Here is a 26,837-nt window from a genome sequence, read left to right as displayed (position 1 = left end):
TTGAAAAATAATAAAATATGAGACTAGACAATTGCATATTTTCTTTAAATAAAATTTTACTATAAAGTAATAAACTTGTGTAGGTCTTTTGTTCCTTCAACATATGTTAAAATTGCAAGACATAGAAATATACAGGTACATTCTCTATTTTATAATTTATCTCTCATTAAAAATAATATAATGGAGAAAATTACTTTGGAATAAGGAATCTTGGCAGTTTACTGAAGTTTAAAAATTACTTATTAAATGGTTTTTGGTTAAATCTGTGATATACTGACATATTAAAACACTTTGGTGAAACAATTGTTTATTGAAAAGTACCAATAATAAGAAAACATTTTTTTTTCATATAAGTAAGTTCAATGTTTTTGTAGTTTTTGGAACATCTTTTCCTGGCATGTAATAAATGTTTTTTTTTTTGTGTGTGTTGAATAATTTTTTTCTTTTCAATTTGCTTTTTCTACTTGATTTATAAGCACAGTTTGTAGCTACAGCTTAAAGAGAGCATTAAGTATGAACTCTCAACTTTGTACTTATATGTTTCATTATGTTCTTTTATTTTTGTTATGATTGCAGATAGCAACACACTGTTTTGTATTTGTGATATAATAGTACAGTTTCATTTCATCTGTAGAGGTTGTAAGGCATAATAACAGCTATTTCATATTTTAATATATATATATATATATATATACATGTACATGTACTGTTCCTCACTTAAATTAAACATCCTTTCCTGAAAACTTAGTTTTCACTTTGATAATACATGTGATTATCTACCATCATTGTTTTCTTTATTAGTGTACAAAAATATTTTGTTCCCCATAAATGTGTATCATATGGCTGTTCTTTCAGAGAATGTTTCATAGCATTATTTCCTTTATTAGGTTATTATAGCCCGAACTCAAGTAAATTGCAGTCCATGGGTTACACACAAGGTTGGTGTAGTTTCAGTTACTAACTGCAAAGCTTTAGCTAAGTGTTATGTTGTTTTTTAGTGAAAAAATGGTATGTAAGTTAAATGATATTGCCTTTCTGTATACTGTTTAAGGAGTATTCTAAAATTGTACATGACAAAAATTTTAAAAGTTAATGGAGATCTTTTAACTTTTTTTTATTCATCTTTTCAGAGTAATTTCATGTAGATGTTCCTTTACTTAATGATGATAAAAAAGTTGTGCATATACATTTCAGCTTGTGTTTGTGTATTTCACAGTTTTATAAAAGGGAAGCATACACACATATAATTATAGGATTTGGAAATTAATAATTTTGAAACATTTTTATACTTCTACATCACACATTAATAATTTTAGTTGTTTTGATTGAAAGTTAGAAGCTCACTTAATTACAAATGTTCATTTGAAAAGTACTTATTTTGCAAATATCTAGTTTGCTCTTATTTTCATCATAGTCTGGTTTTGGTGAACATGAATGAACATTTAATAGTCACACACTCAGAATTATTTGTAATGAATTTCATAGCTTATATTTTATTTTTATGCACAAACAATTTTCACACAAAATATCAAGAAAGTAATTAGAACAATCCTTTCTGAAGTCATGTATTTTTTCCATGCAGTAAGAAGGAAAGAGTACAATATGTATAATTGATATGTTAAAGTCAAATTTAAGCCTGTTTCAAATATAAATTTTTCAAAGTGTAGAAGCTGAACTGTTTTCCAGAAGAAATTAAGTCAACAAGTATTGTGAGTTGTCGTCAAGTGCTTGTACATGTGTAAATGTAGGACTTAAAATAATGTCTACTGGCAGTTAGCCACCTCAGGAAGCTACAAAGTGGTACCACTGGCTGAGTTTCTTGAGAAAAAAAAACAAACATTGCTGTAAACTGCTATTCCAAAAACGTTTTTTTAGATTTTTCATTTATAGTGTTGTAGTGGAATATAATGTACATTCATATATTAATTTATATATACTTCTAGCTTTAATTAGGTATTTACTGCGGTGAAAAGACAACAATAATAATAATAAGAGGTTTTATTGTACTGAATGTTTATTAGACCCTTAAAAACTAAAAAGTTCTTCATGCCCATAAGACACAATGACAAAAAGCATAATTTATTTTGGTTTTACTTGTTCATGTATGTCATACAGCAACACCAAGATGCTTAAAACAACTTATTGATAATTATTATTTTTTTTCTTTCCTTCAATTAAACACAAAATATAATAAAAAAATTGAAGTGAATTTCTCCCATCAAGATGTATATTGAATGAGTATATGCTATATGTATGTGTTAAGAATGAATTTGTTTTAAGGCTTGGAAAGTTTTCAAGTTGTGATTTATGTATGGTCACAGTTACTAGGGCATAATTTCTGTTGACTCACTACAATTTCATAAACTGTTCATCATTGCTAAAGTTTTTAATACATCAAGAGTGATATGGTAAAATATAAAAGCAAAACAGAAGTAAAAATTAGGCTGGTGTGACACAGGAAGTTTCATCAGTCATTCAACAGTTTAGTTATGGTTTTGATGATAATTTGCATTTTTGTACATATACATTTAAAGTTGATGCTTTTAATACCTTTTTCTTATATTTAAATAAGTAACTTTACAGAAAAATTATAAAAAAGCAGTTACTGGTTAAGACATACCCATGCACTAGGCATAGGGTTTTATCAAATTATTACTACTCAAATCTAACAAACTGACAAAGTAAATTTAGGTTTCCAAGCTTTTTGGATTTCATTTCTTGTACATTGTATTGTGAACATAAATGTATATTTAGGCTGAGAGAATTAACTGCATGTGTAGGGTTGTATGCTGTACATCTTATAGAAGTACCTGTTGTTGTGATAGATGCTTCTGGTGTGTTTGTATGACTTACTTGGAGCCTAGGACTGTCATAATTTTATTTGTACAGTACAGTATTAGGTAGTATAGGTGTATGTAGTGCACTTTTTGGAATGTATTCAGTACATCTCAGATTAAGTAAAATGTATATGTAAAGGGAAATTGTGTTTAAATATTTTATCACAATTTCTTCTGATTTAGTTCTCAATTAGTAGGTTTGTACATACTCTGTGAAGATTATTGAATCATAAGTAATGGTTAGTTACTCAATAGATTAAATTATCTTGTTTCAAGCTGCTCAAAATTATGGACGGAAGCAAGGTAAGGGTTTTATGACTAGTTTGTTAAAGAATAATTCTACAGTATACATGCACACATGTTTATTAAATGTCATATAATTTTAATCTTTAGAAATTTTTTTTTGGTATTGCTGACTTAATATCATGTATTAATAATCCATTTATTTCATATAAAATTAGCCTGATGTTTGATTGTTAGAGAACATCTTGTATTAGTTTCACAGAAAGTCATTTTTAGATGTTTCATTCAAACATTAAGATGAAAATGAGGGTATGTGTACTTTTGGGAAAATTGAATGATTCTCAGTTTTGTATAAAAAATCATTATAATTATCTAAACTTAACAGAAGTTTGACTTTACTATTTGTTTGATATTTTATGTGTGTGAATTTTTCATATAAAATTGGAAGGTGTGCCTAAGATGATATAAAGTTTAATTTTTCCCTTATTTTATAGACATGGCCATTTTATGTAATAAATTATTTTGAGAGCTTTTTTTTTTTTGCTAAGCAGCTGTGCATTATTGTTTTTCAGATATTTTACAAGTTATTTTTCAAGATGGATTCTAGCCTCACTTTTTTTGTTTTTGATTGAAGTGCAAATATTTTTAATGAATTTCATTTAGATCATTGACAAATGCCTACACTAGTTTTCTACACTACTTATTCTGAACCTGCATATTTTTTAGCTAATATGTTACCATTTTATAATCTTTGTATATACCTCTGTGAATATTCATCAAACTCTGTAGGAAAGCTCTTGAAAATATGTAAGAGAAAGGAGGTTTTTGGGTGATTTAACAGATATTTATTGACAGGGTAAATGCCAATTATAGTTGCAAAATAAAAATAAAGAATTGTATGTTTTTGTACTGTTATGTACATTATTTGCTTCATACCATCTTGTATGTTTTTATTATATGTACATATATTAGTAGTTTAAGAATATATATATTTGTTGTGTTTTGTTGACTTAACGCATGTTATTTTGTTCATTTATATGTACCAATAATTCCAAACTTAAAAGATAGTAATTTTTAGTTTGTTATAATGTTTTAAAGCTAAAAGTATTTGTTTTGTAGCTGTTGTGCATGCTAACATTCATGTGGTTCTTGTAGGCATTGTTGTTTCTACATGTAATTATATTGGGTGTTTATGTTGTATATAAAAAAAACTTATAATATTCCAAAATAGTCTTCAAAAGGATAATTTTGAGATAATTTTCAGGCTCTTCTAAATGTAGAAAGTTATCACGTTTTGATTTTTTATATATAGGCATATTTCTGTGTCCACAAATGTTCACGAGCTATATATTGAACAGATTTTGCAATTGTTTTTATTTTAGGTAAACCAGTATATTTCCCAGACGAAAACCACATGTTAGTTGAAAAGCAGTTAGAACATCTGGCCCCATTGGGTCCTACATCAATGTTCCATCAAAAGTTCCACAGGATAGATGATACTTTAGGGAGATATTCTCGTAAAGTGTTTGTTGGAGGCCTCCCTCCAGATATAGATGAAGGTAAACTTCAGTTTTATTGCTTCATCTTGTATTGGTTTAATTTATGTACTCAAAACTGGAAATTGAAGATGTTAGTTTAGGAGATGTGGTATACCAGGGCTCGAAATTAGTGGAGGCAATGGCCCCCCAAAATCTCAGCGGGTCCGTAAAAAGTATCTGCTAGGTACCGCTTGTGGCCCCTTAAAATTAAAAGAGCCATTAAAAAATTGATTCCACATAAATTGATCAAAGCATTTCTTAATTGAGCAGAACTTATTACAAACCATGGATGGACCTTCCCAAATTTACGAACACTCGTCAGTCATGTAAAATCTACAAATGTCTTTACTATGAATGATTGTGTATTCAAAGTAAGTGCACTTTCATTAATAAGAAAGCCATCACTTTGACCAATATTCAAACTTTTTGTATCAGTGTAATGGAATTGATATACAAAATTTCATTTATAAAATTTGAAATATAGTGATTATTTGAACTTTTATAAAGATGACTACTGTTTGGAATCAGAATGCTACTTTTTTAACTTTTTATATATATGACACCAGGCCTGCATCAAGGTTAATACATTTGAAAGATGCACATAAAAGTTATTTTTTGTCAACACTTTCCAAAAACAAACAAGTAAAAATTGCAAACTTGCAAGTTGTTTGGAAAATTTACCTTACTGCATGTACATTGTTTGTACATGCAAACACTTTTGAATCCAACTTTGCAGACTGCGCTAGCTAAAAATAAAACAACAACATAACATATTATTACTGTTTTACCGATAATGTCACAATTGGAAATTCCCAATTGCTGATAACTACAGTACATAATCAGCCAGATTCCAATTATGTACAGTAAAGTTGATGATGTCATTGTGTAGTATTGTTGGCAATTGAACGTTAAAAATTGTAAGACTACAGAGAATGTACTTTGAAGCTTCATTAAATTTGAAATGATTGAAGTTATCAATAAATGTGCCATTCAAAAAAGAAAACCCTGATCTCTTTTCCATTTTGTATTTGGAGATTGAACTTGTGGCTAGTACATGATCAATACATAACATTATGTAACCATTGTGAGAGACAAACAAATTGTGGAGATTCCTTGCCTAAACTCATCATTCACTTCAGCCATAATTTTGAAGATGTTTGCTATCCCTCTACATTTTGAACTAAACCAAAGGAAGTATTCCAACCAAAGGTCAAATAAAGTGACAGCATTTGAAAGTTTTCATTTATAAGAAGAGGAATCTTCAATTTGGATGCCGAAAGATTTTTTTTTATTTGGCTTTTTTTAAATATGCTCCTAATTGTAATGATCAACTTTCCAACCTTAAAAAAAGGAAAAGAAATGACAACTTTAAATGCATTATAATAAAGAAGACCTACATCATGCTGGTTGAATTATTTAAAATTTATCACCTCCTGGCATGAGACGCATGCTGTCAGTGAATGTTTTTCAAATCTCAGCACTTACAATGTGTTATTTTTGACATTTGACTAAAATCACAAAATGTTAGCTTTCACTGTTGATAAAGATGTATACACTCCCCTGTTAGTTACAGGTGCAATGGGCAGTCTGTTACAACAATTGCCACCTTCATGATACTTGTTTTTAAACATTTAATTCCTACTTGAAAAACCCAAAATATCTAGTTTTCTCATTCAAAAGCAATCCAACCAATCAGCAATCATGTTTGTCAAGCCACAACTAACTTTAAGATAACTTCTTGTAACTACGCATATGAAGAAACACACAGTATTGTGTCATGTGGCCAAAAAAAAACTACAGGACACACTGTGTGTTATTGATGGGAGTGATAGTATCGTGATTTTCCACTTTCTGTAGCTCGGACTGTGGTGATCCAAACTATCTTATATTTTCAGTAGATGTGCTCTACAGGACTCTTACTTAATATACCAAATTTCAAGGCAATCCATTAAGGAATACACGAGATATAAAATCTCCAATATTGATTGAATTTCTTCCTTTTTTTTCCCACACCGAAAAACATACTTTTATGGATTTTTTTCAATTTACAATTAGGTATCAAATTTGGTCTAAATATAAGCTACACATACAAAGTTATTTAACAAAAACTGCTCAATTTTGATCAAAATTTTTTGCATGCCAATGCAAAAAGTTACTTGAGCTATCAGTCTAAAATTTTTACTACAGCTTCATCTAATAGCACAGTTTTTTGCCTTTTGGATTGAAGATAACTGATTTAGAGCAGCTAACCTATAGGATGAAAGCAAATGCAGATACATAAGTATTGGTTAGGCCAAGCAAATTAAATTAGCAGTTTCTAGCTCAAGTTTTTGAAAGAATCATATGGGTGGACAGTTATCATTCATTGCCAAATTTTACGCACAAATTTGCTAAGTTTATGAAATTCTCCTAATAAAAGAGAGTTTATCATCACATGATATTAGCTTAAGTAATTAGTGTAAATGAAGCTTGATACAACTGTACCGAGTAAATGTGGGTAATGACAAGAAACTATTAACCTAGATTCCATGGTGTTACTATAAAGGAAGTTATTAACACAGTTTTAGAGAGGAAAACTACTACAATGTATTTTAAAGAATCTGGTTGGTATGTCAAAGTGTAGGTGTGTTCTGAATAATAGGGTTGCAATTCTAAAGCTAATGCTGGTTACTATCGAATGTCACTCTCTTGCTTGCTGTGGTTCGTTGTTATGATATCTAATCCCACCATCATGCCCCAAGTTGAACAAAAAATGCAGCCTGGTTAGCTAATGAATGAATATTTGCTGTAAATTCTTATCAATGCTATAAAGTGTAGCTACCAGTTTGGTCACCAATTTTGTTTTCATTACTTTAAGTCACATGTTCAATCCTTTTTTAGCTGCACCTTTTCTTTCACACTTAGTGGTTTTGATTAGATTCATAAATAACAGGACTATCAAATGATGAAATGTAATGTTCCACAGCTGTCCAATAGGTTAGTTATTTTGTAAATATTTGTATATACCTGTTTACCACTTTCAACTTATAGTGACATCTCCAACAGTGACATGCACAATTCAGATAATTACACAATCACTCAATTGTAAAGTAATGGGACATTCCAAATTTCTGATTACTGTGTTGTCATGTGCTCTTTTGGCGACCTGCCTAAACAATGAGCTAATACACAGTGCGATACTAACAGGGAGCCACATGGCGTATCATCTCGAGAACTTAATATGGAACAAAAAGGTTACTGTTATACCATACTTTAGAGAGAAATTAAAGATCATATATGAAATAAAAATCATTTAAAGGTCTGAAAAAAGAAATTAAATGTTGTTGGCTTGTTTTTTCATGAAATACTAGTTCACAATACAATAAATTGAGGTATGTTGATATTGTTAGTTTCCTTTCAATTTACATAACATCCACTAGTTAATTCAGAGATTTTTCTGATAACTTCACAATAGAGTACATTTTACAATAAGCTGTAGGATTAACCCCCAAAACTACTTGCGGGCCTTTAACAATGTATGTTTTGGGGGCCCGGCTGGCTCCCTAAAGAATAAGTTAAGTGTGAGCCCTGTATACCCTGTTGCTTTTTTTAACATTTTTACTTTTACAATCAGATGTAGTGGAAAAGAGCAACAAACCTTTTGTCATATATATTGGTTTTTAACACCAAGATTGATTTGAGAGAGAAAATACTATAATGTAACTACCAGAAATGTATATAAACATTCATTAGAATGTCATTAGACATCAGTCTTATCAGAATGATTCCATACAGTTTATAAATGATAGGGAACTTAGAATAAAGTAGAGGTAATCATTCACATCCCAAGTATTGTTTTGAAGGCACACATATATCAACTATAGCCCCTGTGGCTCAGCTGTATGTCTTGCAGACATACAATGCTAAAAATTGGGTTTCGATACTGATGGTGGGCACAGCACAGATAGCCCATATGTTTCTTCTTGCTATTAATCAACTCCCATCAATTTGTACAAGTTCAAGAGCAACTATAGCTTCATAGTACTATATTGAAACTTTTGTCCAGTATTGTAATACAGTACTAATCTTTGTTTTTCTTTTTTATAATATTATTTTATGTACATTTCAGTATGGTCCATTTCCACATATATTACATACCATACATTGTTGATGTATATTGTTATTGAAAAGTGAAACTTCTGAATTGGCCTAAGATTTAATTACGGTGATAAATTTGTTATGATGTTCCTACTTTTACTTTTAAACTTCTAACATCTCACATACTGAGATAATGCAAATCAACAGTCTACAAGAACCATTATCTCACTATAGGATGTGTAAATTAGAAGTTGCATGAAGAAGGAACTGCTTTATCTCTTTAATGGTACATAAGATCTTGTTAAAAATATGAAGATTTGCATACTAGTAATGTATGTGGTGGAAATTAATTACATTTGGTATTGGTTCTTAATTATGATAAAGTACTAAAAGCTCCATTTAATTATATTCCTTGCTTCTGCTTCCATTAGTCTTTGCCAGCTATCATATTAATTTGTATATGAATGTCATTCCAAACAGTAGTTCAAATAGCATATGATTTATTTAATGTGTCTAGAAGCAAAAGTTTTGTACATGAACGAGCCAATAAGTGACCTAATTGTTCCATAAAAACAAACTGATAAAAATAGATATGTTCATTGAAGACATCTTTCTTCTGATAAAATGTTTCCCAGGAATTTCTGTGACCATTTTTTTACAGAAAGGTTTGAGAAGAAGAGTTTCAAATTATTTACTGTTTTATGAAATATTCAATACATTTTGAAAGTATTATGTTCTGTTGAGTTTTTTTTTTCCTATAGAAATTTAGAACAGGCAAAACAGTTTTTATTTAGAGAGAGATTTATATACTTCAGCTTATACAATAATTTATGTAATGGATCAGTGGTGTTTGAGAATTATTTGATAACATCTGCTAATTGTATGATTTGGTAACCTTTTGTAAACATATTTTTGTTATATTTGTTAATAAATTTATATTATAAATAATATTTTATGGTCTTCTTAAGGTGGTTTATTTTTAGTTATACCACAAGAATACATATTAGTAGAATACACTTGAAAAGATGTTTATTGTTAAGTTTATAGTAGATTAAGCAGTAATTTTCAACTCGTAGCACCCTTGCTTTTGGTTTCTTCTTATAAAACTTTGTGTGTGTGTGAAATCAATGTTTAGATGGGTAATTCAAATATTTTTTCATATTTTAGGATCTTTTCCTAACTGCTCCCCCCAAGTCATTGTAACAACACTAATATTGTTGAAGCTTGCTGTTTCATTTGAGTAGAATTCTCTCACTATACAATTTTCCTAAAGTATTTTTTTTATGTAAAAGTAAGCTGTATTCTGAAATGTGCTTTTGTAATATGGTAAGTTGGTATTTTTGTCTACTGGCTAGTTGGGATTGGTGCATATTAAGTATATTTCAATGGCTGACTGGCTATCACTTATCCTGCAATGCGGACCTCAAAAATATAATAATTATAATCTGTAGGTGCACCTGATTCTACTTCCTAATTTCTTGCCTGGAACTTTTACTGTAGTAGTTACAGTAGGCTGAACTTTTTTGGAGAGGAACAGAAATTAATGAATTTGTCATCTTATTTGTTGAATATTAATGAATGAAGAATAATGACAATTTAAATACTTATATAAACATACTCTTTAAAGCTTGACAAGTGCCTCTTTTTTTAAACATTTAACACAGAAAATAATATTTTCTTTCAGTCACTTGTACAGTAATCTTTCTTAGCAATGTTAACTTATAAAAGTCCTCTACAAGTGACTATGACACCACATGTTATTCCTCCATAGATATGAGGATAGGATCTTCTGTTTGTAATCTAACAACAGTATGTTAACTATAAATGGAAAGTGTGCTAGGCAAAGTGAGTAAGGGTAACATGACTGGTATATGTTGTAGATTGGATTTGCATATCATTATATGATGAGCTGCATTTTAGTCTTTGTAATGTAAATAGTACAAGGAGTACACAATGTTCTTTGCTCAAACTTTCAGGAAAACTTTTCCAAAAGGTACCAATGAATCTGTTTTTTCATTCAAATGATCAATTCTTTTCTTGAGTAAAATATAGTTGTAATTAGTACATTATGTGTTACCCTAAAGATTTTTTATTTGTGATTCATTGTAATTGAATTAAATATAAATGCATATATATATCCTTAATTATAAAGGTAATAAGTACCATTCTTAAACTATTTTGCTTCAACAACTGTTAACATTCATTATTAATTTGAAAAGCAATATTTTTTTTTCAGAGGAAATTACTGCAACCTTTCAACGATTTGGACCTTTAGTAGTTGATTGGCCTCACAAGGCAGAGAGCAAGTCTTACTTTCCTCCTAAAGGTATAAATTAATTCTTACTCTCCATCAGAAGATAGAGAAACCAAGAAAATGTAGTATTTGAAATTTATTAACTGATTAGGAAGTATGTTTCAGTTGAAGTTGTATGTTGAACTGTTGGAAAATAATCTGGAAATGTGGTCACAGTTTTATTTCTAGGTAATTCATTTTTGATTCTCTCTGTATAAAGCTTTTATTTGCTAATACATTTCATTGAGAAAGAGTAATGTACATGTAGATTCAGCTAAATTTTTGTCTTTATTTTTAAATTTGGATTATTGCATTTCAATTTATTACACTATTTCCATCTAAATTTTAGAAACATTGTATTCTGTTTAAAAAAATCTTACATGTGTTTTAATTAAGTTTCAATATACTGAATGTTTTGCTGTATAAACTTTTTTTTTGTCTTTCAATCTGACTTAATATACAATACAGCTTAATTATCTTAAACTTATACTAATTACTTTATTTAGGGTAGATTTTAGCCAGAAACGTGTAGCTAATTTACATTTGATATATAGGACTAGAGAGAAATTAAATAGGTTTTTTTAGGTCTTATCTATTTGTCTGTTTGTTCAGAAGCTACTGATAATATATCTTTTAAATTACTTCTAAAATCATGTAAAATTCTGAAATACTAAAAGCTTTTCCATGAGTTGCTCTCACGTTGTCAACAACCATGTGACTTAAGGTTCTAAATGTTTTTAAAACAATACAGAGACAAATCATTAGTAGAAATACTTCATTAAAAAATCTAATTTTTTGTATACAACAGACTTGTAATTTTTACTAAAAGTTTGCCAAATTTCATGACAATACACTCCATAAATTGAGAATTATAGTAGGTACAGTTTCATATTTCCAAGGTGGGTCAAATTGACCCACTTTGAACTGAAAGAGTTTTATTAGTTTCAATGTAGTGAATGTTTTGTTGTATAAACGTTTTTTGTTCTTTCAGTCTTATTTCATACAGCTTAATTATTTTATATTTAAACTAATTTATTTATTTATACTAATTACTTTATTTGGTGTAGATCATAGCCAGAAATTTGTAAATTAGTTTAATATGTAAAGCTAGAGAAACATTATGTAGATTTTTTTGTCTTATCTATTTGTTCAGAAGTTACTGATGATATATCTTTAAAAGTAACTTTCAAATCAGTTAAACTTCTTAAATAATAAAGCCTTTCCTTCTTGAGTTCTTCTCATGATTTCAACAACCGTGTGACTTTAGGTTCTGAATGACCTTGACATAATGCAAAGCAAAATTTGTTGGCTACCCCTAATACTGAAGATGTTTCTGCTACTCTGCTTTCTCTTTTCCTCAAGTATGCACTGTTTGAAATCTTGAACCAATTTCTGTTATGTTTGAGGGTGCTAGTATCATATTGGATGATTCAGTTCTTGAATCTTTATATATTCCACCATCTCCTTATATTTGGTCATTGCTGATGCTTTTAGAAATTGGCAAAATGTTAATGAAGTTCATATTTCAAGTTGATCATTTGGCTAGCCTTTTAATGGGATCATCTTTCACTACTCATTTTACTTTTCAAGTTTTCACTAGAATTGAAATTTGCACAACATTGAGAGATTGATGAAATAAAATCAGTGTAAGAACATAATGCATTTTTATTTTATTGCAATAATTCATAGGTTCTTGACCCTCAAATTGGTTCTAATACTTTGACTTATCACCATTTTTCTGCTACACATGCCTGAATCTGTTGCATTTTGAGACTCTTTGTCTTCAGTGCAGTTACTAGCTATTAGCTACTCTTGATTTCCTTATTCTTTTAGTCAGGATTAAATTTCTACTTTGCTAGCTTTTTTTGCACATCTCACTGATGTAACTTTTATTACCACATAGCTCTTTTGGCCCTTTGACACCTTAGGCCATTGTGCTAAGTTGTAATGTACTCATATCCCCATCAACACTTCAGCTTCTTTTCTACATTGTTTTATCTTTGCAGGAATTTCTCTCAAACTAATTTCATGTTAGGAGTGGTGTGCCACCAGGAGATGATGATTAGAGTTTTAGCATCTCTATGTACTTATGGTCATTGTTAGAAATGACCGATGAGTAGTTTTCATCTTCCTGTCTTGCCTCTCTCGTCCACTTCTCAGTTGATGTCTGCTACTTCTGTTCATTCCTTACAACCGTACTGAGTGGCCAAATGTAGAAGTAGAAGTGAGGTTAGTCTCTTTGACCCTCTCAATGATTGTCATAAATCCCAGATGAATCTCCAAGTGATGTTTTTGTTTTTTTGGGGAGGGGTCATCCTGGATTATTTATTCTTTTGTGAGATTTCTGGTTTCAGGATGTTTGGGTTCGACAGATACTTTAGGCCTGTTATGTTTTTACTTTCATTTACATTGTTATCCTCATTTTTTCTGCTTACCCAGTGTCTTTTCTAATTTTTTTCTGATCCATGTTGTTCATAAAATCTAGATCAGGAAGTCATATCTTCTTCAGAAAGAGGTAGTCAGACTTTTTTTACTCCTGTCTCCCTGTGATTCCAAAGAAATTAGGAGAGTGGAGACCTTTGATAGACCTTTCCCAACTGAATCTTTATCTAGAGACACCTAATTTCAAAATGGAAAACATGATGTTGTTACAAAATATTCTTTATTGTGACCATTGGATGACAAAGCATACATTGTTCTAATCTTCATATCCTCGTTTATCCATCATTCTGTCATTTTCTATCAGTGGGAGTAGTTTATTAGTTCACTGCTCTTCCATTTGGCTCCATTTGTTTTCTTGTGAGTAGTCAAAGTGTATGCTGCTTTTCTTTATTCACTTGACATCACTTTCAATGTTATGTAGACAGTTTGTTTTTTCTGACATTTTCATCCACTTAGTCTCTTATACACACTCAGTTGATCACACAGCTGTCTATAGGTGTTGAGTTGGTTCATCACAACTGCAATTCCATTTGGTATTAAAACAGCATTTGGTACTTCTGAAGTTTTGGATCAGCATAGTTCAAGGAACATTTCAGCCATCTCCCAGGATGTTGCGAGTCTTTGTGACTCGTGTAAATACTCTTTCTTTTTTTCCCCCACACCTCTTGCCAAGTATATCCTTTCTGCTTTTGGGATGATCATTTCAATTTACAAAGTCATTCCATTGCGGCACACTTTACATATGTCACTTCCAATGGTTTCAGTGACTATGAGAACAGTTAGATTGTCTGATGATTGATGCCTTTGTAACTTTGAACAACCATTTTTTTCCATGTTAGTGTTCTCCAGCTCTAGATCCAGATTCTCTGGCAATGATGCCTTGAGTCAAACTTGGGAGAACCTTTTCATTTATGCCAAATCCTTTCTGCCTTTTTCTTCAGGTACTTGCCACAATCAGTTATTTGATGTGCTAGGTTCTCCTCATCACTCCATTTTGGCTAGCTCAACTGTGGTTCTTATATTACATCAACTTTCTCATGGGAAACCAATGCCATTACCATCATGGGAACATCTTCTACAGTAAACTTAAATATCAGTTTTTCATAATGACATTTGCAATCCGTGGTCTCACAGCTAGCTGTTGTTTGGTCCTTTGTCAGAGAAGCCACTTTCTCTTCCAGGGAGACTATAGTTTCCTACTGACTGGGGTTTTTCTTCTTTAGACATACTACTGCCCATTTAGAAGATCAGTGCAAATCTGATAAGAAAAAAATTATTTTACACATGCCAAGGAAAGGCTTTGTTACAAATCCTAGAAGTAAACACTAGAGTCTGAAAGTCCGTTTGATCAATGGCAAAATAAAATTCTAAACCAGGCTTAACTCTGTACACTATATTGGGTGCCATATTAGAACTAGCACATGCATGTGTTGTTGTTGCAGTCATTTTGAAATTGTGAGAAGTTTGCTAGTCATGGTTCAACAGAGTAATGATGCTTGAACTTGAAAATGGCAGCAGTAAGGTGCAAAACAAGGCATACAAACTTGATGACTTTTTCTCAAAACAATAATGTCCTTGAAAGAATGAAATGTCTTTTTGTGTAAAGCTAATGGTTTGATACTATTATTAGTGTATAAATATTTGAGATACACAACTTAGAAGCAGTAATGTTAATATTAATTGTGCATAAATATATAATAAGTTAAAATGCACTAGATTTTCTTTAAAAATAACATGTTTTTACTCTACTTTTCTCCTACCTCCAGATAATGGTACCAAATGTTGACTTGGCTGTGCTTGCTGTTAACATGCAGATTTTTTTCAGTCTGACCTATTTTCATCACTGTCTTCCCAGGCTGTTCAAATTTTAGCGTGTCCTTGCCGACACTGTTCTTTGGCTATTTGTCAATCATTTTGTGCTATTTTTCAAAGTCAGTACATTGCATGTAATGTATTTTTTTATCTCCAAATCCTCATCAAATTGCTTCTTTTTTTTATATACTTATTTCATGATCATGGTTTGCCAGCTTCTTCCATAGCTGGCATAAGAGTTGCTTTATCTGCCATCTTCAGATGCCATAAAAACAATTTTTGTTCCCATTGTTCAAAGACATCTCTCAAACCTCTTGTGTTCAATAACCCCAAGTTCCTAGACACAGTCCTAACAAAAATAATGGTCTCTTCTGTATGATATAAGATCCTGTGTTTTTATCAATTCATTCAGTTGGGACCCTTGCATGTTACATATATTTCTGAGATTGTCCTATACAAAATTATTTTCCAATACAACATTGGTGCTTCATGAAAGAATGATGGCCTCTGGAAGTAAACAAAGGATTCCTCAACTCTCTTGACACGTGATTTGACTGACCAGATGACCTCTTTGTACTGGTTTTGATACCACTAACTTTTAATATAGTATGTATATCTTCACAAAATTTGGCAGACTTTCAGTAAACATTATAAATCTTTCACATGAAGCTCATGTTACACAATTGAATTACATTACCCACGCACTACTCAAAACTGCTCACATGCGTGCCTTGTGAGACGTTTTTATTATATTATTATTATTAATTATTTTACCTAATCTAACTTTATATAACCTAAAGAAATCTCTATTTTTAAATTTTAGTTACTTTCATAATAATAAATAAAGAATAAACATGAAAAGAGGAAATAAAGTACTTATCCGGGTCTTTTTTTGTTGTTGTTGTCGAATGTCGATGTTACTTAATCCTACATTTTTTATACTAATGGTAGTAATGCACTAAATAATTTTTATTTAATTAAATAATACATCAAAGAAAAAAAGAATAATAACAAGCAAAAAGCAGACAATTTCCCCTAACTACTACAATTTTTCTGGCTTTCTATCTAAGTGACAAGAGTTGTTACAAATTCATCCAAGCTAATCATTATTTTTCCCGTGGGAATGAAGCTTGTACTAACAGGGAAAATGACAATTCTCTGTTCAGAAAACAACATAATATAATATGTAATTTGATAGATGAAAACCTTGGCTATTTATTGGTTATACATAATTTAGTATTAAGAGTAAGAGAGAACTATTAACAAATGCTGAAAGAGAGGATGTGACAGGTGGGTGTGGCAAGAGGGGTCTGATTTTCTATTTGATGGCTCTGTAACCAAACAAGAGTGAAGACTATAAAAATTATGGTTTGTCTGAGCAATGATGATTTTATATTGAGTAGTTTACATTAAATTTCTTACTTATTAGAGGGGTGATGAATAAAATAGAGAAAAGGGGATGCCTAGAGAAAATAAGTCACATTTCTCACACTAAGGGAAATACAGGATTATTTAAAAATATTTCTTTATTAAATTAAGAACTTAAAAGTTATATACTTTTAAAATATGGATTATTAGCTACAATTTTGTGCTATATTGATGGGTATAATATAAACAAAACGTAGTTTAAATTTTGAATGTAAGTCACTAAAGCCTCGGGATATGCACAGTATATGCTGCCCAGGCAGAGAGGGTTAATAAGTACTTTTCCCACTGAAGACAATTTTATTCTCTGTAGGATGTCTTGTAGCTCTAAGTGGGATGGGAACACCTTAAATCTTCATTTTTATCTTTTCTCAACCATACTGTATTTTCACTTAAATAACCTGTCCCCTGATATACCCTGCACCTGAGAAAAAAAGTGCTCTAAGAAACATTTAGGCACGTATTACCTGCACTCGTGTATACCCAGCAAGCCAGTGACACAGACAAATTTTGGAAGACTAGAAAACTTAAAGAATCGTTTTACATTACAGTAACATAGTAAAAACCTTCACTAAACATGGATTCCGGATTAGAGTTGAGTAACGTGTGGGGGTACCATTGGTTGAATCTACAAAAAAGTCTTTCCACCAATCAGAAACAGAAATAAACTATCCAGTCATGACATACTCTCCAGAATCCACCACAATTCTATAAAGACTGATAACACCATACACACAGTGACCTTCACTTACCTTAAGCCTGATGCTTTATTCATCATTAGCCCAGAGGCTAGTCTTCAAATTCAAGTGGCATTATCATTTTATTTCATACAGTGTGAAGAGAAACAAATGCCATTCTCTAGACCTTTGTTTCTACAACAGGCAGCTGCTGTCCATTCAACTAAATTCACCATGTTGGCTGTTGCATTTTATGATAAACAACATAATTGAATATTTGGAATAGAAAATTGGTGATTTCAGTCTTAAAAAACAAAAACATATTACCTGTATATGAGTATACTCTGCAGTTTGCATTTTTGAAAACTAATTTCACATATAACCCATGGGTTATTTGTGTGAAAATACGGTATTTGGTGTTCACATTGCAATTTTCTTGAGTTGCTGATCTTATCCATGGTTCTTTCCAATTCTCCATGGGTGACCACTGACTAGGCTGGTTTCTTGACTTGACCAACCTTTTCATGTGAAGACATAGGGGGTCTTAGCATCAGTATCATGTTCAATTATTAATGAAAGATCTGTTCCTTTGAAAATCTCCTACTACACATGCAGGATAACACATTTTACACTGATTCTGAAAAACTATTTATGTGTCAGCTGTGTGTGACCACACTTGAGAATGTGCATGGCTCTTGAGAAGCTTTGAATCTCTGTGCATTGGAGAGGCTAAGAACAGGTTAAGAGGAACAATGTTAAACTGTTTTCTTCTTTTTTTTAACTGGTATATTGATTATAGATTAGATCTTGGTGACATTCAACACAATATTGATTTTATTGTCTGTTTGAAATGCATGCCACTGATCTCCAAAGCCATATTCAAAGAGTTTGTTTTAATTCATCTTTAACACATTGTTAAAAAATTACCTTTTGGAGGAGATTTTCATTGATTTATCAATGTTTTTATGTAAAAACATGCACACATGACAAGAAATTTTTTTATTAAACTGACAAGCACAAGAAATTTATATATTGGTATAGATATAATGTAGTCAAAAAAAAGACAATTTTTATTATCTTCAAAGCCTTCTGAAGCTAATGACAAAAAAAAAAAAAAAATCACCGAAAAGGGTTTTTGATGAAAGAATATATTTTTGATGTAAATAAAATGTCAAACAAAGTCATTAAGTATCAAATAAGTAATGGCTAAAAACACAGTAACAAAGTTATTGTGAATTAAAACTCCCTCTTAAATACACTTATATTGCTCTAGGAATTGCTCTTACTTATAAAGAATAAGTTCAAAGTGTATTTGTGTTGTGCAACTGGTAGCATGACAGTTGTTGCTCTTTTCTCCCACTCTGCATATTTGTACATTTTTGCCTTCTTATCTAATGTGTTTCTTTTTTTTTGGCCTCTAGACATTTCCAAAATTACTTTATGTACAAATTCTTTTGCAATTTTTTATTTTTCTCTTTCAATTTTTTTTTCAAACACAAAGCTAATATAAAATGAGTAATACTTGTGCTTGCTTGAACAGTGTGACATTTTTACAAAGACTTTTTTTCAAAGAAAATATGCAAAAGCAGTAAAATATGTTATAAGGTTGTCATAAATGATAAATAAAAGGTACAAATAAGATATTAAGATAAAATATCAGCAAAACTGTATAAAGCTCAGACATTTTTTGAGTGGGAGGGGCAATGGAGTTTATATGCCCATACTCTGTAACAGACATCATAAATTATATAGATTAACCCCTTCTAATTTATTTTCATGGCTGCTCTAGATTCCTTAACTATTCTGCTATGCTAGTTATTCTCATTGCTACTGAAGAATTTTTAATTGTTATGGTTTCTTCAGTTTCCCTAGTTTATTCTCATGCCTACTCCAAATTCACTAACTAATTCTCATATCTACTCCAAATTCTCTGTCTAACTCTCATGACTATTTCAGCTACTCTGAGTAATTTTCATGGCTATTTTTGCTTCTTTAATTATCATAGCTACTTTAGCTTCCCAAACTAATTCTCATTGCTATCCCGTCTTTCCTGATTAACTTTCATGACTACTACAAATTCCTTAACTAAACCTCATGGATCTTTAGCTCCCCCTACATATTTCTCATGGCTACACTAGTTACTCTAAGAATTTTTGTGGCTATTTCAGCATCTCTAATTCTTATGGCTACTCCAGCTTCCACAAATTCTCATGGCTACTCCATCTTCTCTGCGTATTCCTTATTGTTTACTGTCCTTTCTGTAAAGTTTTTTTTTTGTAGATTTCACATGTTTTAAGGTAATTGACACTGTATACCACTTGAAAAATGAACTTCATGTGAAAATCAAGACAACAATATATTTTATTTGGTTTTTAGATATGTTACGAAGTTTTTTTTTTTTTGTGAGATACTACATTACTTGTAGTTCGATAGCTCATTAGGCTGATATTGCTCTTTAAATGACTAAAGAATGTGTTATTGGTTTGTTTGTAATTATGATAACAGTTGCCTTGGAGGACCTTGAATATACATTAATTACATCTTGGTCTTTGTTTAGGTTATGCTTTCTTATTGTTCCAAGAACAGTCGTCAGTCCAGTTGTTGATAGACAGCTGCATTCAAGAAGAAGACAGACTTTACTTGTGTGTGTCTAGTCCCACTATTAAAGACAAGCTGGTGAGTCTAGTATGAGAACAGTATAATTTTGGCTTGATAAATTATGCAGATACAATCACAGTTTTACTCAATGTTCATCTACTTCTGTATGGCCCAGTTGCCTTCTAAAGACTAGCAAATGTACAGAATATTTGGACATATGGATTAAGAAATTGTTTAGAATATTAAAACAAGTTCTGAAATGTTCTTTCAAAAAGCAAATTTTCTCCATGGTTTTTTTACATTTTGTTATTTTAGAAGCTTTCTGACCTCAGAAATAGAACCTTTGACAGATGAGTTTTCGAGATGGTAACTCGCATCCTTACACAGAAATGCTATCTTCCTTGCATGTCTGCCTATGAGACTTGCATGGCACTAGCCTTGAGGTAACTCCTACCTAGCTTCATATATTTGACGTGGACTGTGCTGGTGCAGGATGATGTCATCATGCAACAAAAGCCCTCCACCAGTAGGAGGGCTACACAACTTACATGTGCAGTAACTCCCCCTATGCACTTGCACTTGTGATAACTTCATTATTCTCCTCGGCATTGAATTGAACAGATATGTTCAGAATTTCTCATCTGAGTTGTTCGATGAGATATGCATTTGCTAACAAAACTTTGTTTTTTTGTTTAAAAAGCTTTATTTATTTTTTTATCAAGAATTCTCAAATGATGGTGACTTTTGCTTAGTCCTGTGTGAGTGATGATATTACACACACAGGCCTTATTTCTTCTATGGCTTCTGGAGGCTTGTTAACTCTTGGGAATGTTGCAGCCATTGTTCAACATGTTGATTACTACATGATTACTGGGCCTCCCACTCCTGCCCTGTCAGTCGAAATTCTTTCTTCTCTATTGGGAATGATCTGTTGGACAACGAATTTAACCTGATTTGTTTTGAGTAATGCCTTAGCATTTGAGGAAATAACCTTAACCTTCCAATCTCTTTCTGGATTTAAATTTGATGGATGTTCCTTTCCTTATCTTTTGCCTGTGTTCTTTACTATTTCTCATTTTTATGCCATGATCCCAATTGATGTAGTTTACCATGTCTTTCCTCCTTGCTTGTTATTAGGGTTTATACTTTTTCTTTTCTCTAATAGCTGCTTTCTCACACTCAAATGCCTGATCCCCTTTGTGTTTTTGTCCTCATTTGTGGACATTCTTCCTTTTCTTTCTCAATTCCCTGTTTTTGATACCTATTTGACCTGCTTGGGGATTGGGCCCCTTGCCTTCTATTTCACTTATTTGTTCTCCATTTTCACATCATTGTCTTTTTCTCACTACCCTCCTGTATTCATTCTTCTACCTTTACCTTTTGTCTGAGGCTCCTCATCATTGTTCCCTTGATGTTGGGACTTTTTGGGTTGGGTTATTTCCTCTTTACTGTACACATTCCTCCTCTTTCTTGTGTATGTGGTCTTCATCGAGATCCCTTTCTTCACCCCAACATCTTTGGTGGTGTTCATTTCTTTCTACAGACCTGGACTGATGTTATACAACTTCACTCCTTATTATCTTTCCAGGTTTTTCTTCTTTCTCGGCCTTGCCCTTTACTTCTGTTCCTCGTCTTGATCACTCTACCTCCTAACCTTCCTATTCCAGTTTCATTCCAGGCCTTCTTCTTTTTCTCATCTTCCTTCTACCAGATGTCTAGTTTATCACTCTACTTGCTAGTGACTATCATGTCATGCTCTACCCTGTAGGTACCTGTCTCATTTGATTAAGGGTATTTCTTCCCCTGTTCTCTCCACTCTGTTTCACTCCTTCATTCTCCAACTTCCATGCCTGACGGGGAGCTTACTGTGGTTTTGCACTCTCTCATGTGTTCCCCATTTGAGTCTTTTTCTTCTTGGTCTTTGTATATTCTTACACTGTAGACTTGTTTCCTCCTCGCGTGTGATTGCCATCATTCAGATGTCTGCGCTATTGAACATTCTCACACCCTTTTCCACCACAGTTATATACTCCTCTTTTCAGACTTTTTCAGACTTCTAACACTCAGGAAGGTAACTGTACTTTCTCTCTTATCTCCTTCTGTGCTTATATGATCATTTGGACCTAAATTGACTCCTGCGTCCTGTTCAGGTTGCTTGGTGCTGCTTATCATGGACTTCTTCCTTTCAGGGTCCCCACCATTGTCTGTCCTTACTCTGGGACTCGTCTTTCTCCAGTGACCTCTATGCTTCTACCATTATTGGATGCATCTGTTGACTCCTTTGGTTGATATATTCATTTCTGGTTGTGGATTCTTGCGGGCTATTTTACATTTCTTCACACTGGATTTGTCACCTGACTCATTATCTTGCTTCATATTTTTGTTGGCCTTAAACAGTTATGTTCACATTCTGCCTGTCCCTGTAACACTTAGGGCTCATTTGCCTCTCTCTCTCTCCTTAAATTTTGGGTGAAAAGTATACCCTGGTTGAGACTACTTGAGGTCTCCCACAGGTGTGCCCCTGCCATCAGGTGTCACACTCCATGGGCTTCTTTTTGAGCAATTTCTGAAGGAGCTCATGTAAGGAAAATTTTGCACCAACCCCTACACCATTTGAATGTGGGATTATTCTAACCTTTCTGTGTTTAGAGATGAGTTACCTTCTCAGAAGTTGACATTTTTCTTAATTAAAAATGTCTTTCCAATAGATACTCACCTCTGTACACATTTCCACCTGTCCTCCCCACTTCTGGTATACATTTTGTTTTGTCTCATCATAGAATGAAGTTATCACAAGTGCAAATGTATAGGAGGAGTTGCTGTGCACAGAGGTTGTGTCACCCTCTTATTTGTGAATTTAGGTGGGAGTTACCTCAAGGCTAGTGGCATGCAAATCTCATAGGCAAACACATAAGGAAGTTAGCATTTCTGTATCTATCAGAAATATGTTCTGAGATAAAGAAAATATTAACTTTCTTGAGTTATTCATAAATTGTTTTATTAATAGAATATTCCAAAGCACATGTTTCTAAGCAATAATTTCATCATTGAAATGCCTTTTAATTTGCAAGAATGATTTCACAAAACAATTTGAATAATTACTAGAAACTAAGACATATTACTAAAATATTAAAGAGGGAATAATTTAAAAAATTCATCTTTCTTTAATAAAAAGGTCACAGATCTAGGTAAATAGAAATAATAATAGAAAAATTTTACTAAAATATTAAAGAGGGAATAATTAAAAAATTCATCTTTCTTTAATAAAAGGTCACAGATCTAGGTAAATAGAAATAATAATAATAATAGAAAAATTTGGAAGAAAAGCCATTTCTTGATGTTTAGGTGATTATATAAGTTGTTTGATAATCAATAACAGTTCAAGGGGGTATCCATGCATCTGATTAATGTCTATAGAAGGACCACTTTCATGACCACAATAGCAATTGATTCTTTATTTTCCTCTTTTTTTAATATTGCATTCCTGGTCAGTATCCTTTATCATATTTAGATTGATTATGTACTTGCTCCTGTACATGTGATGCTACTACTGAAATCTCTATAGCCCAATGTACAGTGTATCATAGAGGTTATTTCATAATGATGTTGAAGAGGCATTGGATTTCTCTGACAAACACTTTTTATTTACACTCGTATGAATGACATGACTGTAAGATACTTTATGTTTGATGAACAGATATCAAGATATTGCTCAAGTTTGGTGGACTTTTAAAAGTTGTTTTATTTACTAAAGATCTTCATAACCTTATTTTTATCCTAGTCCTGGGATATAAGATAAAATGATTTGGTGTTTTCCTGAAGGTTAATGAATATTTTGTTAGGTTACTTACATCACAGATGGTCTCTTTACTAGTACATATCCTTTTTTGCTTTACACAACAGTACTTTTACAATGCTGTGTTTTACTGAGACAGGATGACAAGATCTGTAGTTCCAATATTTATTCATGATGGCTGCTTTATTATGTATATTAGTTTATAGTTCGTGGTCATTGGTGTTCTTTGTTAGAAGGGATGAAGGGTTATTCTTCTCCACTTCCAAGGGAAATTATATGGATTAAGGTTGATTATGTAAGTATTTAAATGTGGTTCAAACTGATCTTGTCTTTCTTTTACAATATCAGTAATGTATAAAACCAGCAAGGTAATGTAATGCTGACAAGATGCTGTTGCATTGTTCGTAAAGTTCAGCAGCTGAGGAAGAAGTTAAACAAATAGCATGAATTATACGAAACTGACATGATTTCTCAGCCTAGGAAAGGATGATACTGTTGTGATAATACTAACAGACAAAGAATATTCTACAGTCATTATGAAAAAAGTATAGAAAGAAAGTTAAACGTTGTCTGATTATGTCTATTTATCTTTAAAATCAGATCCAGTGGAAAAAGAACTAAAATTTTATTACAGCTTGTGAATGAAGGAAGTATTACTTAGAACAATTAAAAGTGTTTATCTTTTCATCATTCTCCACCTCCACAGCATTATGGATTATTGAAAATCGATAAACCCAACATACTCTAAGATCAGTTGTTTGTTATACTGATTCACCAATATATTTCTGCCAAGTTCTTATCAACAATTTGGAACTCTTTCACATGAAATTACCTAGTGGGACACAAAATCAGAAACATTACCAAACTTCTTTAGATTTGTCTACAGTCAAACTACTTTCATTGGAACTTTTAGTTTTCAGAACAACAGGTGCTACCCTGATAGGTTCACAACTTTCTCCTGTAGTTGTTGAACTTTGCAGGCAGTTTTACATTGCCTTTGATCATGGTTTTGTTTTATGGTAATATTAAGATTTGTTTGAATGAAATTCATCACTTCAAAATTATGGATATCAGCAGATAGCCTTAGTAGCTTTGACATAAAAAAACAAACAATTTATGTTTCCATACCTATTATTATTTAAAATTTCTTTTCCTCAGGTTCAAATACGTCCGTGGAGAATTAGTGATGCTGACTATGTATTTGACTCCTCCTTGCCTCTTGATCCAAGGAAGACTGTTTTTGTAGGAGGTGTCCCTCGCCCATTGAAAGCATGTGAGTGTGCTATGTGACTTAGGGTTTGCACAATAAATCTAAAAGTATCTTGTGCTATGTTCACAGTAATAACTTAGTAATTTAGGTAAAATAAGACTGTTTAACTAAATATTTTAATGACTAATTTTCTGTTTTTTTAGTTTTAAGATACTAAATATGTTATTTCCATGATAGGTTCTTGTTTTTAAGTTTTTCTTAAACTTAGTATAATTAAAGCTCTGACATTCTTTCTCAAGACCTTTTATAACCAACAGTCTCTTCTGTCAAACACTAATTTTCACAATTTGCATTTAAAAGCTGTAAGCTTTTTCTTAGAAGAAGATTAATTTTTCCCTTCTGAGTCCACAGTTTTCTTTTTACATTTTGAAAAAGGTGTATTGTATTTTCAGTTGAATTAGCCACTATTATGGACCGACTCTATGGTGGAGTGTGTTATGCTGGTATTGATACTGATCCTGAACTGAAGTATCCAAAAGGAGCAGGGCGTGTGGCTTTCTCAAGTCAGCAGAGCTACATAGCAGCCATTAGTGCTCGTTTTGTGCAACTGCAGCATGGAGACATAGAAAAAAGGGTGTGTATAAATATAGCATATTTACTAGTTCCAAAAGAATATTTATTTTTCTGAGATGCAGATTGGGAGCTGATCCATGTAGTTGTTGGGTGGGTTGAATAGGGTGGCTTGTCTAACTTTTTTAAATAAAAAATAAAAATAAGTAATTAAAAATATCAAGGAATAATAAAGGAAAATTATCAGCAAAAAAACATAGGGTGGAATCTAAAATATGCTATCTATCCTACCCCACTTCCATAGGCATAATTTTTTTGAATGAGCCAGTTCATATAATTTAAAACATTTTGCAGGAAAGTATGCCCTGACTCCATCAAGTAGCGAACCCCTAAATGAAATTCTGGATGAGCCCCTGCAGAGTTATGGTTTAAGGTCTTTGTTAATGTATCGAGGTATTAGTTGTTAGAGAAAAATATTTATGTGAAAGAAAAAAAAAAAAGACTTAAATTTTATTCTTTGAAAAACCAAAATATGTACAAAGTTTTCAACCCTTTCCTGCTAGACTCTTCCCCTGTAATCATTGTTATTGCTATATCTGTAGTTATTGATAGAAAAATTTACTAATTATATTGTAAAGAAGAAAAGTATTACAATATTAGTCATACAACAGTAATTATGAACCACTATCATGGTTCATAATAGGGAATGCCTAGGAACTTCACAAAAATTCTAATAGAACATATGAGCAAAAACCACCTTAAAAGCAGATTTGTTCTTGAGACACCACACTCAAGAGTTTCTATCTCAATGGGTAAGGCTGCTAAAATATTGATAATAGCAAAAAAGTTTATTTTCCTATTGTTAGACAGAATTCAAAATTCATCCATTTGTTCTTTATAATATTATTATTAATCATGTTATTCTTGTTTCATAAGCCAAATAAAAAAATGGCTATGAATAATTTATTCAAACCTGGGCAAACCTACTAAAAAATTTGTTGCACAGGTTATAGGACTATTTTTATGTTGATCCTTAAAAAGGAGAGATTTGATCAGTTTTTTCATCACTAATGGCCAAGTTTCTTTTTTGAAGCCTACAGCAAAAGACACTAGGTATACTCTGCCAAAATCTATGCACAGCTACTAAACAAACTCCTGTGAAGGTTGTAGGGCTATTTTTAAGTTGATTCTTGAAAGTTGAGATTTCCACCCTCTAAAATATTCCAAGTTCTTCTTTGCTACTAACATGAGCTCTTTGAAGCCATTCAAGCATTGCAGAAATGTAGAAGTCATTTAAGCACTGTTATACTAGTTGGAAA

The 26,837-nt window shown here is 31.8% G+C and overlaps 1 protein-coding gene across 2 annotated transcripts in view; it reads left to right on the top strand.

Moving 5' to 3' along the window:
• Positions 1-26,837, top strand: part of LOC106467078 (cytoplasmic polyadenylation element-binding protein 2-like) — a 52,914-nt gene that overhangs the window by 15,338 nt on the left and 10,739 nt on the right. Inside the window, exons 3-9 of one of the 2 annotated variants that reach the window (XM_022395201.1) lie at positions 888-938; positions 3,114-3,140; positions 4,463-4,639; positions 10,932-11,021; positions 19,902-20,020; positions 24,897-25,011; positions 25,401-25,582. In XM_022395201.1, the coding sequence (XP_022250909.1) occupies positions 888-938; positions 3,114-3,140; positions 4,463-4,639; positions 10,932-11,021; positions 19,902-20,020; positions 24,897-25,011; positions 25,401-25,582 (761 nt within the window). The remainder of the gene's footprint in view (positions 1-887; positions 939-3,113; positions 3,141-4,462; positions 4,640-10,931; positions 11,022-19,901; positions 20,021-24,896; positions 25,012-25,400; positions 25,583-26,837) is intronic. The other variant, XM_013927397.2, reaches the window with a different exon arrangement.

This window comes from Limulus polyphemus, unplaced genomic scaffold, assembly GCF_000517525.1.
Source record: "Limulus polyphemus unplaced genomic scaffold, Limulus_polyphemus-2.1.2 Scaffold2481, whole genome shotgun sequence".
In the NCBI taxonomy this organism is placed as follows: domain Eukaryota; kingdom Metazoa; phylum Arthropoda; class Merostomata; order Xiphosura; family Limulidae; genus Limulus; species Limulus polyphemus.
Note: the sequence above shows the minus strand (reverse complement) of the source record. Positions and strands in the feature narration are given on the sequence as shown.